General features: G+C 40.0%; 1 protein-coding gene across 1 annotated transcript in view; it reads right to left on the minus strand.

Annotated features, from left to right (window-relative positions):
- LOC117258417 (protein phosphatase 1 regulatory subunit 12B-like) overlaps window positions 1-13,006 on the minus strand; it is a 30,967-nt gene extending 17,961 nt beyond the window's left edge. Inside the window, exons 1-8 of the mRNA XM_078170402.1 lie at window positions 12,952-13,006; window positions 9,797-9,887; window positions 9,508-9,708; window positions 9,269-9,383; window positions 8,657-8,787; window positions 8,493-8,499; window positions 3,741-3,910; window positions 3,006-3,134 (exon numbers count right to left, since the gene is read on the minus strand). Of these exons, the coding sequence (XP_078026528.1) occupies window positions 3,006-3,134; window positions 3,741-3,910; window positions 8,493-8,499; window positions 8,657-8,787; window positions 9,269-9,383; window positions 9,508-9,708; window positions 9,797-9,887; window positions 12,952-12,971 (864 nt within the window). The 5' untranslated portion in view covers window positions 12,972-13,006. The remainder of the gene's footprint in view (window positions 1-3,005; window positions 3,135-3,740; window positions 3,911-8,492; window positions 8,500-8,656; window positions 8,788-9,268; window positions 9,384-9,507; window positions 9,709-9,796; window positions 9,888-12,951) is intronic.
- Between the last annotated feature and the right edge of the window lie 3,092 nt (window positions 13,007-16,098).

Below are 16,098 nucleotides of genomic sequence, written 5' to 3' on the forward strand. Positions count from 1 at the left end.
TTTAATAGGTTCCTAGGCTTAACCACGATCTATGCTTTTAATGAATGTTTTTTTAATGACAAGCTTTCTTTATTTGGTTTTTGTTTGTTTGTTTTTAATCATCAGGCCTCCTCTTTTCCTAGTCTTCCACTCGGGGATACTGTCTGAGAAGTCAGATAGGCTTATTTTTCTCAACAAAAGCTGTTTCTGATTTAGAGAGTTTTTACACTGTTAGTCCCGACCAAAGTTTTGTATATTTATTATATGGTTCAGTTGCAATTATGCAAGTACACCAAGCACCACGCTCAGATGTTCCTACTTCTCTCTCGTCACCAACACCCACATGGCTGCAGCTCCTTAAACTGTAAATTAATTGGTTGTTGGACTGTTACTATGTTGTCATTTCAGTGTTACAGTTACAGAAAAAGAACAGATTAATATCTTACTCATATTATTTAATAATAGCAACCAAATTAAACACTTAACGGGTCCCATGAACTGTATAAAGTGAGCTGTGAATATGAATATATGAATTGTGTAAAAGTTTTTAAAAATAAAAGTCCTCAAAGAATTGGATTTGAGAATCAAATAGATTCAGGATCAATAAGCAGAATCGTAAAATGTGTAAATGAAGTGTAGTAAATGAAAAGGAGGAGTAGTTGTACTAAATCGCAGTACTCTGGTAAATATACTTAGTTACCTCCCAGCTGTGAACATCTGCCAAATGATGAGTGTCATCCAATAATGCAAATGTGTTCCTGTTTATCCCACTTCCTGTTGCTCCCAGCTGTAACACACATTGTATTTTACTAAAGAGGACCACATTTTCATCCAAACATTGTGGCAAGTGCTAAAAATACTGCATCAACCTGATCCCAGCCCCCTCTCTGCATAGCATTTTCTCTCCCATGAAAACTCAGCCCGATTCAGATTGGGCTGACATCATGGAAAATGATTGCCTGAGTCCCACCATGGATACAGCACAGGCAGACTGACAGTTTCTGAAAAGAAGGCAGGAACATGACAGCATCCACAGCATTCACCGCGAGCAACCGTGCCGTAATGAGTAGCAGTGTTGCGTGACATTAGATGGGCAAATGTGTGCATCTCTAAACAGACAGTATCACGTTGCTTCATTTTTTTTTTTTGCATTTCTTCCTGTCCCTTTAAATGTGCCTGTCACAGAGTCTGAGCACTGACATAAACACAACAGTCAAACAACGCCCATGAGAATAAGCCACTTACACTGAAAAAAACATAACAGGAAATTACAGAAGGAACGTTTCAATCCAAAAGTCTTTTCCAGAAATGTGTGCTCAGACTCTGAGAGCAAATACTCGCCTCTCTTTCATGGGCCATCACAATAGCTGAGATGATGAGTGGTTCACAACTTATTTCTCTATTGTAATAAACTGAATCAGGAGTGACGGATTATTCATGCAAATGCACAAAATCATATAGAGGGTGCCTGAAATCCTTAAAAGCTTGTGAATTTGAGGGGAAAATATCAAGGCTTTGATTGTTTTCTTTTTAAAAATGGACACATGGGTCATAAAAAGTGCTTGAATTTATGCATTTTGTGGAAGAATAGAGAAGGAAATTCTTTTGATGATTTAACTTTTAATGTCAATAAAAAGGCTCTTTGTAATTGTTGTCTGTGAGCTTCAGTAAATCTTCAGTAGAGCTTTGTAACAGTAACTAACCATCGATAGATAGGTACGTAGATATTAGTCCTTTTGGAAATTTATCATGCACCGAACAGCAGCCTTCAGATAAATAAACAGATAACTATAACAACAGCAACAACAACAACAGCACCAAAAACCCTAACATCAACAACAGGACACCTCACCATTATTAAAGACCTATTACCCATATATCAATAGAGTACATAACATTTGCAGCATCCTCACACGCAGAGCTTCAGCTATTTTATGAACCTTGATCCTTGTCTCAAACTTTGCTGCCTTGGGTCCTTGAACTTTATTGAATTGGGCCTGGAATGTCCTTGAAAAGTCATTGAATTTATGTTTTTAAATAGCACGGGAGCCCTGTCAGTTAAATAATGAAATATTTGTTAAACTGAACATGCTCACAGCGGTACATGTCCAAACCTATAAATACTTTACAAGGGCTGTAACTAATAATTACTTCAATTAACCGTTAATCAGCTAGTTTAGTAGTCAAGTGATCGCTTTGCCAAAAAAAAAACTTTCAAAAAACTGTCAGAAATGCCCTGTATAATTTCAAAGATCAAGAGGATGTCTTTAGTTTTATCTGTCAAACTGTCTTTCTATTTAAAAGGAGATATCTGACTTTCTCAGATGAAAAGTAGCGCTTGAGTCTTGAGCAAATAAGATCCTGCACACTGCTCTTTCTCAGCATCACAGTTTATTGGTTATACTAACGTTTCAGTCTCTCTGGACCTTTGTGAAGAGCAAACAGGAGTCCAGAGGGACTGAAATGTTAGTATAACCAATAAATTGTGATGATGAGCAAGAGCAGTGTGCAGGATCTTCTTTGCTTAAGACTCATCAGCCAGACTGTCAAAAACTAAAATATATTCATTTAACTATCATATGATAAAGAAAGCTACTACTCAAATTACAGAGGCTGAAATCACAGATTATTTGGTACTTTTGCTTTAAAAAAAAGATTAATAAAATGATTAATAAATCATTGAAAATAGCTGCCAGTTCATTTTCTTTCCATTTATTAATCAGCTAATTGTTCTGGCTCTACTTTACACAGGGTTTGTGCTGTCATGTGTTTAGACATTTTGACAATTTGTAGTAGTTTTTTAGTAGTTAAAAATGGTTTATGGATCAGTCAGTAAGGATAACAAGTTATAAGGTTCTTTGTTCAAGTGTCTTCAAGTCACTGGATAGAGGGTAAATAAACTAAGATGTCTAATATTAATACTTTTCACAGCTTCATGAAAGTAAATAACACATATAGAGATAGGAAATTAGACACATATATGCTGCTAAACTGGTGACATCTATTAGAAAAGTTTCTGGTCTTACTCTGTAGTTTTTGTCTGTAGGGGACGGAGAGGACGGCGGTGACTCTGTCAGTGACTTCCTGGTGCGAGTCAGGTCCTTGGTGCGCGGGTAGTAGGATGACATCTCCCCCCTCTTCTGTGGACTGGCAGGTCAACTTCTACTGTAACATTCGCCGAGGCTACCACCAGATAACAGCTGCACGGACGCACAGATTCCCTCAAGCAATAGTGACGCAGATGCCCATGACTGCGCTCTTGGGGAATCCTCAGCAACAACAGGTGTGTGTGTGTATATGTGTGTATGAGTGTGTGTGTGTGTGTGTGTGTGTCTCAGTCCAGTTTCACACTCCCATGAGCTGGAGAGAGCTGCAGCTAAGTTTGGAGGGATTTCAGATGTGTGGTCACGCCTTCTTCAAAGCTCAGACAGTGAAGCAATAATCAGATAAAAATGCAAAGAACAACAAACCTAAATAACTTCTGCTGGTCATAAAAACAGAAAAGTAACTCTTTAACTAGTAAAGCAAACAAATGATCCTCCCTTGTGTCCGCTCTGTCAACACTGACGTCTTTGATGAAATGTGAAAAAGTCCAAATGGAAGCAGCCAAGAGAGAAAAGTTTGTTCCCTTTGCTCTCTCTTCTTATGTTTCCCAAAGTTATACACACACACTCTCTCCATCTCCCTCCCTCCCTTGCTTTCTCTCTCTTCTGCTCCTTTCACTGCTTGGTCACCCTCCCAGTTGCCCCCCCCCCACTTACCCCCAGCCCCCTCCTCCTCCCCACTCTCTCCAGCCTTGGCGGTCTGCCAGAGGCTCTGCTATGGCCGGACTCGGCACTCAGGGCTAAAATTGTCCACTGATGTGGACGGGGGATAAGGGAGAGGTGGAGCACAAAGCCAGAGTTGGAGGGGTGCAGCAGCAGTTTGTGTCCTGGAAGGTCAACACACAGTATTACCTGAGGAGCCATCAACAACCGTGAAGTGTCAAGTAACTCGGTGCACCCCGCAGTGTGATGGAGGGGAGATGCTGTTAGTGTGAGTGTGTTACACAGTGTCAATACGGAGCAGTTGTACTGCGTTTCCTTGCACCAAAATGTGCCTAATCTATTTAACATTTCAGTCCTGTCATATTAACGAGGCATTGGTAATTTTGTCCCACAGCCCTGATGATTATTTTCATCCTGTGGCCTTTTGAGGTTTGTACAAATATCAAGGGAGATTTTTTTTGTACAGTTTTGAATTAAACAGACAAGATATAACATGTTAATTAGTGAGCTTTAGGCCGGAGATAAAAGGAGATAAGATTTTTAAACACTTACACGAAGACAACCGGCTGCAGCGTGAACAGAATTGTTCACATTCTTGCTTGTGTACTACACGTGTTACTGGAGGATTCCACTAGAGGGCACATCGGAGACCTCACCTGTGTAGAATGTGACATACACAATAAACATGGCCCCTAAATAAAACACTTTGTGACAATGGTGAGTAAGTTTCTCACACTGCCCCTGCCCCATGTGCCTATTGCATCTTGCGGACATGTAGCATTAATTTCTGAGGACATGCACAAACAATGGTCCAGTCAGATGCAGGATACACGATGCTGGGATCACACTGGAAGCAGAAATGGCCTGATTTCGCCTGGCTGTTCACACCAGAGACACACTTCTCTGCGCCAGTCAGCAAATGATTCTGCTTCTCTGCTCTGTTTAAATCACATGTAGAGGTGTGTGTGTGTGTGTGTGTGTGTGTGTGTGTGTGTGTTTGTGTGTTCAGACACAATTGGCAAATATGTTCTATCATTTATCATAGATCATGTATATCATATGTAATATACACTTTATATCGTATATGATACATTTTCAGTGTTTTCTTTCCAGATTCCCTTGCGGCTCACAGAACACATAGACCAGGCGCCAAAACTATTGCTGCAGGTTGTGAGCCAAACGTGCCGCTCGGCAGCACACCGTGTCCAGTGTGTATAGCCCAATCGCTTAACATGGGCACCAAAGCAAGCAGGCAGCACTCCACAGAAACTGAGCATGCTTTGGGCACTTCCACATCCAGTGTGAACCTGGTGTGAGGCTGCCATCATGGGCATGCAAATACATAGTTAAAAGCAAGTCTATCTCTGGCTTTATAGGTGCTGGTAGGCAGATTTTGTTACCTTTAGAGCTGCACAATATATTGTTTGGTTTTTTTAATTTGTCATCATGAACCTGCTTGATAAACTCATCGCGAAAGACTGCAGTGTTGCACTTTGAATATTGTAGTATTAAATGTATGGGTATATGTGCCATGCTGTTAACTCTCTGGCCAGGCAGACAGACCCTTCGCCATTAGCCATTGTCTGACTGGTCAGAATCTGAACACATGCAAGTGAGGTTAATTAGACTAGTGCTGCCGCGCTGCTCTGCATGGTTGAAGGAGAGTGTGACAAGCTGAGTGCTCAGTGCTGCAGCTAATGATTATTTTCATTGCTGATTAATCTGTCAGTTATTTCTTGATAAAGCAATCAGTGCTATGGTTTATAAAATGTCAAAAAATTGGGATAAATGGCAATGAGTGTTTCTCAAACCCCAAAATAACATCCTCAAATGTCTCATTTTATCCACAGCACAAAGATATTTTGTATATTGTCGTAGAGGAGTAAAGAAACCCAAAAATATTCACATTTAAGAAGTTGCAATCAGAGAATTTTGACATTTTTGTATTTTATTATTTTGGGGTTTTGTATTTGTACAAACACAGCCACTGTGCAAGTCTGAGTCAAAAATGGAGTACACTGTAATATCTATTCTAATACAGTAACTATTATTGTGATATTCACATAGTTTCCTCATACAGTGCAGCCCTAGACAGAGCCAGGCTGGCTGTTTCCCCCTGTTTCCAAGTCTTTGTGCTAAGCTAAGCTACCTAACCTAACCAACAGCTGGCTGTAATTTCATATTCACCATAGGAACATCTTCTCAAACAGGTACTGAACTGTTTCTTTAAACAACCCTGCAACCCCCCCCCCCCCCCCCACTTTCTTCCCATAGTCTTTTGCACAAGTGGGCTCTTGCTGTCTTCCTTTTATAGAGAAGTTCGCAGCACCTCGCTGTTCCTAAACTCCCTCATACTTGCTCAGGGCGAATAGATAAAAGCAAAGATAAAGACACAAATACACAAGAGGAGGAAAATAGAACAATGTAGAGAATATAGAAGAGAAAGAAAGTGAGAAGTTTTGATTTTTTTAACAGACTGATGTTGATGTGATGTGCACATAAACAGAGGTGCAAATGTACCTCCAAGTACTTTAACTTGACTTTTAAACTCTTCTTAAAAGTTTGTTTTTAGCTTTGGTTCCTAATTTATTCTGTATTGTATCAGTGCGGGTACACTGTGTGGGCTTTTGTGCCAGATGCTTTGAGATACGACCCAAAGACTTAAATTAGCAACAGTAACCAGCTTGTATATACAGTATACTTGTAATGCATGTTCTTCCATGATAGACCATCTGTAGAGAATTTGACTTGGTGGCAGTGAACTACACTGGCACTGTTGTTGGAGAGTTTTATTAAGAGTGGATCCCAGCTGGAGTTCCCCCAGTCTGATCCTCACCCTCAGTTTCAGGACTTTCCATATGGGATATTATTCTTGTCTATTTCATGGACACAGAAAATGAGCCACAGAAGCTGCTACAAGAGTTTACTTGATTTTTGGAGTCAGTGCGGAAGAGCAGGAAGCCCTACCAGCCAGGATCTAATTACTGAGTCCCATAAGTGGTGTTGTAGGCGAAAGACTGTCCGCAGAGATAGTCATGCTCGCTCTATCTCTCGTTAATTCCCCGCATTATAATCGCTACCATCACCGACTGTCTTAAAAGCAGCAGAATCTGTGAACTGACTTGCTCTACACCTGTCTTTCCCTCTGTTGCTGAAAGTCACTGTGGAAAATCTGTTCAGATCATCATGGAGTCATACAGAGGTCGGCTCTGGTGATGGGCAGCCTGTCATGCTCCCGATGAAACCTCGCTGCTTGGTATGATTATCACAGACAGATATAGTCTTCTCCGTAACGCTATGAGACTCTCATGTTACCAACAGATCTCTGTTTCAGATTCCACCATGGGGGACAGCTGAACCGCTGACCTGGAGTCAGCTCACAGGGAAACTATATCATCTATAATCTATATCCTTATCAGCTCTGTTCCTGTACACGCTGCTATCTATCTTCCTTTTAGAAACACAGATTAATAGAATATCCTCACTGAAACTCAAGTGAATCGCCAGGTTGCAGCCAGAAGGAAGGATTAGTGATGTGGTTGAGTATTTCACATGCAGCACACAGGTGGAGGGAGCACAGTAACAGTTTAGAGGGTGAAAGGGAAAAGAAAGTAAATCCCTCTGAATCCATGGCTAAGACTACGCAGAGAGCGTCTCAGTTTGCCCAATATGGTATGGTATGCTGAGACACCTCAGCCATGTGATGTGAGGAAGCAAAGCGACTTAGAAGGAGGAGGAAGAGGAGGAGGGAGGGAGGGCGGGGGGTTGGTCCTCATGGACTGTCTTTCTATGTGATATTAACCAGCACTTCTTGTTAAAAGAACCTCTGAACACACGCTGCACATCTACGATTGCGGCACATCTCAAAATATTGCATCACAGAGCAGCGTTTGGCTGCCTTTGAAGCGTAGTTAGCTTTCGGGTGAGGGAGAAACAGGATGTGAATGTGAAACAATGGCGCTAATGAATATTGAACATTATTGAGGAAGTGTTCAATGTCTAGATGCCTGCTTCATAAATAAGACATAATTTTTACTTTGTTGACAATGTCATGAATGCTGAAACATATTCTCAGGAGAATGTATGAGACCAGGGGTGTCAAAGGGAACCAGCCCACCAAAGGCTCCAATCCGGCCCACTGGATGACTCTGCACATCCAATATTGATGCACTTGTGAAGACTAAGAGGTGCCAGTTTTAAGGAGTAAGTTAAACAGCGGTAGCCTACTTCTTGTAAAATGCTGCTACAGAGGCTTTTCCACTGATATTTAACATGGTGCAAAATATTGTCAGCAGCAGTTCAGTACAAAAGAATCTGCATCAGACTTCTATCTTAAAATAATATTAGTGAAACCCTATTATTAAGACACTGCCAAAAACATCAGATTGGTAAATGGTTTGTAAGGCAATGTGTAACCTAATCTGCTTCCTCAGTAGCATCCTCTCTAGTGTGATGTGGTGATGGCAGCATCACTACACAGTGGTGAAAATGTATGGGAAAACGCACATGTCATGACTCAGGCTTTTTATCATCTGCCTTGTAAATGATGAACATTTTCAGAAGGACTTCTTTACACTAAAAGAAAGGGAAACATTCAGAGATGTTATTTTTAGGTTATTATGCAATGGTTTTACTGGTCTACCTGGCTTAAGATCAAACTGGGCCGTATGTGGCCCATGAAGTAAAACGAGTTTGACACCCCTGTTCCAGACAGTAGTCTGTTTCAAATAAGCTGTAAATACCCACTTCTCCTCTGTAACACAAGGCATAAAAAGATAAAATATGAAGATCTTTTGGCTCCATCTAGTGGCGCAGACAGGAAACAACAGTTACATTTTTGCTATCAAGCACATCACCTGAAATCTGCTTTTTTTGTGATTGATAAAGGAGCACCAAATTGTTCCACTTACCACTGCGGTGTTGAAGTCTGAACCGTCGACGTCACAGCACAGTCGTCTCTGTTGCAGTGTCGTTGCAAAGGTCAGCTGAGCTGCATCTTCAGTAGGGTTCTGATTTTCGTCTGTTCTCCATCTCTCACCAGCTGCACACAAAGTAAGTATTTCTATTGCATACTAATCTATTTATCAATGGTAATAAATTAACAATTAAACAACACTTATTGTGCTTTCAGATTATCAGTAATTAGCATAACCTCACTCTTTCCTAGCTCATAAAACATACTCAACACTGTTTCAACACTGTTCCATTCCCTAAAAAATGGTTTTAAACTTGATGACCTGATGACATGTCTCAAAAGATTGATGATTGTGTCTATTTCGGCATCTCATTATCTTAAAAAACATCATTAAACACAAAAGATTTTGGTGTCTTTTTACACAGCACTGCCTCTCCCAAAGTCTAAGTCTATTAAATTATATTTGGTGTAATAAGTAAGTTCAGTATTTTGTCTTTTTCATCAAACATGCTTGTGGCAGTTTGTGGCAAAGTAAAGGGTTACCACCTCAGTATTTTTCTACATATTGGGTTTTCACTAGATCAGAAGAAAAGAAATGCTTTCTGACCTCTGAAGGCATTGTTGCAGTAAAGCAGGCCGCAGGGTCCAGCAATAGACGAATATGAAAAGTTTGGCATTGGAGACTCAGCGAGGCTTTCTAACCTGGGTTCAATGTTCCCCTGCTGTATGCATCAGAGAAAATAAAAAAGGGAACACTGTAGATAAATCACAAACATCCCCTAAAGTTAAACACCAACTATCCATCCAATCTGCAGCACAAAGTCTGCATAAATTCCTCTTTCTAACCTCGTCCATTTTGCCCCATTTCGGACAGATCTCCGCTGTTTCTGTGGACTCTGTCAGGCCGATTTTGACTCTCCTGTCATCTGTCAAGCCTTTCCTCAGACAGGTCCTCTCATCCAGTGTGCATCCTTCCTCAGTCTGTCTGTCTTGAGCAGACTGGCTGTTGGTCTTCTGAGCCTCTTTCAGGTCTGTCAGAGTCACGCCCTGCAGGACATTCATACAGCTTCATATCCATCAACAGTCAAACACAATCCAATAAAACCTGAACTTCTGTCAGCCATTTGATCTTTACCTGCGTTGACCGGCGGGTCTGTCTGGCATGACGAGACTTTGCTTTCCTCTGAGACTCTGCTTCTTCATCCCTGACCGGGGTCAGATACGACCTGGGTCAGTGAAGAGGAAAAGAGTAAACACAAAGAAGTAATAAGACTTCAGCTGGGACCTGTCACAGAAATGCACACAGAGGGCTCTTCAAGCCACACAGAAGACAGATTTATGACCAGGGCAAATCTACAGTTTATACCCTGATTATTATATAATAATGATAATAGTCTTTATCTGTGGAGCACTTTTTAAAACCCACAGTGCTTCACACACAAGGCTGCAAATTAAAACCAAGGATGATTAAATCAAATATGAAATCTAATCAAATGGGGGAATTATAATTAACAAAATACAATAAAAACAATTCAAACTCAATTCAATAAACATAGTATACTGTTTATAATATTGTGTATATTATTACTTAATGGCCCCAAAAGGTATAAAGCAGAATATAATTTGATGTCTGTTAAACTCTTTCTAACAGACAGACTTCAAAACATTTTTATGGGGCGTCAGTGGCTTAGTGGTAGAGCAGGTGCCCCATGTACAAGGCTGTTGCCATAGCAGCCCGGGTTTGAATCCAGCCTGTGGCCCTTTGCTGCATGTCATCCCCTCTCTCTCTTCCGCCTTCACGCTCATCTGTCCTGTCCATTAAAGGCAAAATGGCCCAAAAAATATCTTAAAAAAAAAAACAAAACATTTTTATGATTTGACTCAGAAAGAACTTGAACCATTTTACCTCTTAATTTTATATAATTATTTATCATGATTTCTGGAGATATTTTTATCACATACAACAACATCTAACTTCAGGGAGGAGTGGCAACAGTGCAGAGGCTGCATATGAACTATCATAATTTTAAAATAGCCATGCATATTTCCGCGAAACTGTTTTGAAAGTTATACATCCTGTTTTATTTAGTTATTTTTGGTGTGGACAGCATGGCTCAATCAACCTATTAGGCCCCCACCCGCCTCCCAGCTCTCCACCTTCAAACCCTATTTTCCCAGATACCCAACAACTACTCCTGTGCTGCCACCTGGCTACAGGATTTATGTGTGTCAGTTAGTCTGTTGTAATTTGATTTCACATACATTTATCCAAAAATACGCTCCATGGAAGCAATAATAAAGGTCTTGAAGGTGAACACAACCTCAGTTAAGAATTCCAGTATGTTATTTCCATGACCTAAATATGTTGAATCAATATTTGTGAGCATGAGCTGCTCTCTTTCAAAGCCAGAAACCAGAGAAATGAGTCTCAAATGAGTCTTGTGATGTCATCAAGTATAAAGTCTGGAGCTGCTCCATAGACAAAGGGAGCCTGATTTCGTGGACCCACAGAATGTTTGTTTTCTTTTTTATACCCAAATGAGCTTTATTCTATTTTAGTCTCAGCTCTGAAACAGGAAATGTACCCATATACTCAGAACATGCTCCCAGTGTCATCTAGAACATCTTTTACCATTTATTGTCTATGGAGCAGCTCCAGACTTTATACCCTGTGACATCACAAATTTGAGTGTTTGCACTCTAGTTTTTGGACTGTCTTAGACCATAGGAATAACGTTGCAACTGGTACTGGACATCAATATGACATCAGACAGACAAACTCTTAAGTAGGACAGACGTAGAATATTGGTTGAGATGAAAATCAGGTTGACGATATTTTAAATGTCTAATGACATTAGGATTTCATGCTTTGTGGACGTTACCTATTTGACGTTTTGAAGACTTGGGTTTTGGTCTCCATACCTTCAGACTAGAATTTGTTATTCTACGTCAAAACAATGTGGGATGAGAGATTTTGATTACTTAACAATACAACTTAAAATGAACAAAATATTAACATCATCTGTCATCAGTATTCCACATCAAATTGACATTGGTATCAGACGTTCTGATATCAGGTGACCAAAATTCCATCTAAATTCAACAAAAGATTAATGTCTAATTATGTTGGTAGCCAGCTGGGTTGTAGGAATTTTAAAAATAAGACCCGCTTTAATTAGTATAGTTATTTTTGTATTTATGTCTTTCTGGCCGTTGCCCACTATGCCTCATTGGTAATACAGCCTTGGTGATGTGATTCAGTTCAATTGTTAGACTTTTATTGTGTTAACTAAATGTAAAAAAAAGGAAATATAAAATGTGTGTTTTTAAAATATTAAATGCAAAATACACCCAAAAGCCACATTCGTCAAACTTCCTGCTGTGTATTTTTATTGTGGCCTTGTGCTACATCAGCAGGTCTAACATCCCACTGATTTACACTTAAATACACTTCACACATATTTCCTCCGTGCATTATCACCACTCCAACTTCTCAGTTTAACAGGAAATACATCAAACATGGAGCAAGATGCTCTGAAAATGCATTTTTATTGTGACTCTAAGACCTTAGCCCGATTTCTGCAAGAGGCTTAGCAGACACACACAGAAACAGCTGAGCAAGCATCAGTGGAGAGGCTCATGTTTTACCCAGAGAGCTCCCTGCCCCTCCTCTGCTAAGCTTTTACTGGTATTGATCTCTCAGTCGTGGAGTCACCCTGAATCCTGACTGAGTCAACGGGTTGTTAGCCGCACACTCTACTGTATGATGAACAAAACATAGGATATGGACTATAGTCTGTGGGCTGATAGCTGAGATGACACAGTAAACGGATCAAACGCTTAACATGTTAGAGCTGTCCCAGCTGCAGATGCTGTAACAATTACAATCATGAGTTAATTCTGAATTTTATCCACCCAAATCTGTAAGCCATATACAGCAAAAATGCTCCTCTAAAGCTACACAATTAAAAATGTTAATAATTAATGTGCTCAAATATTTGCTTAGAATAATATCCCTCAGCCAATAATTACTAATGTACATAAAAAAGCTAATAGATGGTTTTAGCAAGTAGATCAAAGAGAGCGACTAATTTTCACCCCCTAAAGTAACAAACTACAAGCTCACATAGCATCAGTTCACAGAGGCCTACAGCACCTGTACGGAGCACAGTTACTCCACATTAATGACCAGGAGCTTTGCCAAAACACCGGCTCGTCAGACTGGAAGTGAAATTGGTGAAATAAGGCTCCAGGAATAGAACAGCATGACTCAGACTCTCTGGAACTTACCTGGGAACAAATGCTTGCATGGTCCCTGTGGAAGGTCAGAGACGGAGATACTGCAGCAGTGATGTGTGGGAGAGGCTGAACCAAATGACTTTGTAACAGGCTACAGTGCAGAGAGAGAGGAGGAGAGAGAGGGAGAGAGGGACTTCCTGCTCATCTGAATGATGCACACAATCGATACAGACTTTCTGTCGACTGAGGCCAATGCAATTAAGTCCATACACACTTGAGCTGAGCTAAACGTGTGCAGCAAACACATTTCTTCATTCTGGAAATGTTTGATCTGTAAGTTGTATGAAGACATCCACATGTGAGTGTGTTGCAGCCTCTCTCTGCCATAGTATGTCAAGACTTGGTAAGCACAGTTATTCATTCATTTAGACACATATTGGGGGCTCAGGCCATTTTCAGCATATATCAGACACGCTTTGGTCGTCTGATGGCAAACCTCTATCCTCCTGCATGGGGCCTCCGACCTGTAAAGTCAAACAAAATGGGTGCAGGTTGGCATCTTTTCTTTGGGTGACATTAATTTTGCAACTGCAAAACAGTGCATATTCAGCACATTAAAATTACAAAGGAGTGAGCCCTAAGACACCCCATTTAAAATTCATTGAGATGGCAAAAACATTGTGGCAAAATGTACACATGTTTGAAAGATTGTCTCCTTCCACATAAAAGATGAACATGTAATAATAAAACAATTTAAATGGAGAATTTAATCTATACAACAGTGTCCATACAACTAAGAAGAGTCTGTGTATTTCAGTGTAGGGAGTGGGCTTGGACTTGGAGTGGACTTTTGCTAGATATATAAATGAGGAAAGGTTGTGTCGGGGGACTGCATATATATTTTGTAACACTGGGTGGTACTTGGACTGTAAATAAACTAGGTTTTTTTACTTAATTATTTAATTGGGTGGTAAATAGACTGGGGATAGCTGTATATTAGTTGTAAATACATTTGGGAATTTGCTGAAATATTATACAAGTTAAAAGAAGTAATGTAAGAGGGGTAGGGTCATAGAAGTTTTACTTCTACCTACTCCTTTTTGGACATTGTTATCTTTGTCCTTTTTTTTTGGTTCGAAATTAAGTTGTTCATTCAAATACCTTGGGACTGTAGCTTATAGCAAACATTTCACAAAATGAAGTAAATAGTGCATTTGTTGGGGACATTTTCAGCTGTGGGTTTGGTGCTCTAGTGCACTGAGTCTCAACCTGGAGCTCCAGATCCCCACCAGGGTTTCCCTAAAGATTCACAAGAGGTTGCGAGGCCTTCTTGAATATAAGGGGTGTAAGAAAACTTTTTAAAAAACATATACAGTAGGCCTTTATTCCATCACTTCATTCTTTTTTTTTTGGTTAAAAAAATAGAAGTTAAAAAATATTACAGGGCACGTTGAAGTCGTGAACACAAGCTATATTCACAGAGTCTTCACTCTCTGCTAAACAGCCTCGTCCTGCATTAGACAAGTGTGCACTCAAAACAACTAAAGCGCTAACGAAACAGCAATTGCAAAGCAACAGGAAAGGAGGAAGAAAAGGAAAAACACTGAACACTGAATTCCTAAAAAAAGAAGCCTTTAAATGTGTGTGATCATAAAAAAAATAATGATACATAATACAGGGTGCCCAGTAGCTCAGTGGGTAGAGCAGGCACCCCATGTACAAAGCATGTCATCCCTTCGCTCCCCCCTTCACACTTGGTCTGTCCCATCTATTAAAGGCATAAAAAGTAAAAAAAAAAAAAAATCTTTAAAAAAATACGTAATTGAAATAGCAAATAATCTGCCCAGAATTCATCATTTTACACAAATTTCCTGTAGTTAGGCATTTGTGGCTAATTGTACAGTTTATGAGCTGTTATGTGCTGTTATTGTTATGCTTCAAATATAATATGGAATATCCATGAAATATGTCAGTTGGTCAGGGGTCGTCAGTTTACTTAATGTTAGAAGAGGGCTCCCTTAAGGAAAGAGGGTGGGAACCAATAATGTACCCCCTTTTAAATATTTTTCTTTAATCTCTCATAACAGCTCACGTACCCTGTGCAGTACTCCAGAGTACCACTTGGGGTACAAGTACCCCCATTTGAGAAACACTGCCTTAGTGAGCATTTAATGTAACAACATGTCAGTCAGTGCAACCACATGGCTCATCACTGTGTTGTGGTTCCTGGATAATAACTAAACTCTTACACTTACACTCTTACACTATATATGGCTATGGCTATACAGGCAATAATTGCACCCAGCTCCAAGCACCGTTACAGTCACATATGATCAGTATGAACTCTGTATGACACAACAGGACAGAATCGAGTATACAAAAGTGAAAGAACCAGGGTTTATTTTAAAAACACAACAAAGTGAGAAGTGTCATTCTGAGAGTAACCAAAGCCTTGGCAAAAACAGTGCATTCTGTAAAAGTGAAAAGTCTCAGTAAAATGTACAGTGGTGTCCAAGTCTGACTCAACTACCAAGAACTCTGTTGAATCCGCTTATCAGAAACTTATTCCACACGATGAAGCATGACTACACAAACATTCGTCATGTCTCCACAGAGGTAATTTGATAATATATTTGATATTAATAACTGATATGTCTGTCCTTTGCCCTAATCACAGCTTGCACTTTTTCTGCATTATTGAGAATTCACATTATTCCAGCGCATCTCAGAGAAACAGTCTTGTACTGGGAACTTATGTTTTGCCCTTTATTTATTTCAAATGTTCCCGGCCATGTTCAGTGACAGAGAGGTTGAGATCTGGAGATTATGGAGATAAACGCTGGCACTCTTTGCTCCTCTTTCAGATTTCACAGTCCTGGCATAGTTGTGATCCATACGTAGGGTCAGTGTCCTGCTGGGTAACTCTTCTTCTGCGCAACTAATGCTAAAAAGTCCAACATGACTTTGCAGCATGAAGTTGTCCTTCTGTTAAGTTCATATTTAGCTAAATGTGTGTATTTCAGCTACTGTTTGACTCTGGTTTATGAACTTCACCAACCTGTCACATGACCGCCTACACACAAAAGCTCCACGTTTACAACTGTAAAGTTTGAATCACCTAATCTTATGGTTTTCAACTTTGACATTTTGACACTGATTGGTTTAGGTCTGATGTTTTGGATAAATATGACTAGGTTG

Source organism: Epinephelus lanceolatus, chromosome 8 (assembly GCF_041903045.1).
Source record: "Epinephelus lanceolatus isolate andai-2023 chromosome 8, ASM4190304v1, whole genome shotgun sequence".
NCBI classification, from domain to species: Eukaryota; Metazoa; Chordata; class Actinopteri; order Perciformes; family Serranidae; genus Epinephelus; species Epinephelus lanceolatus.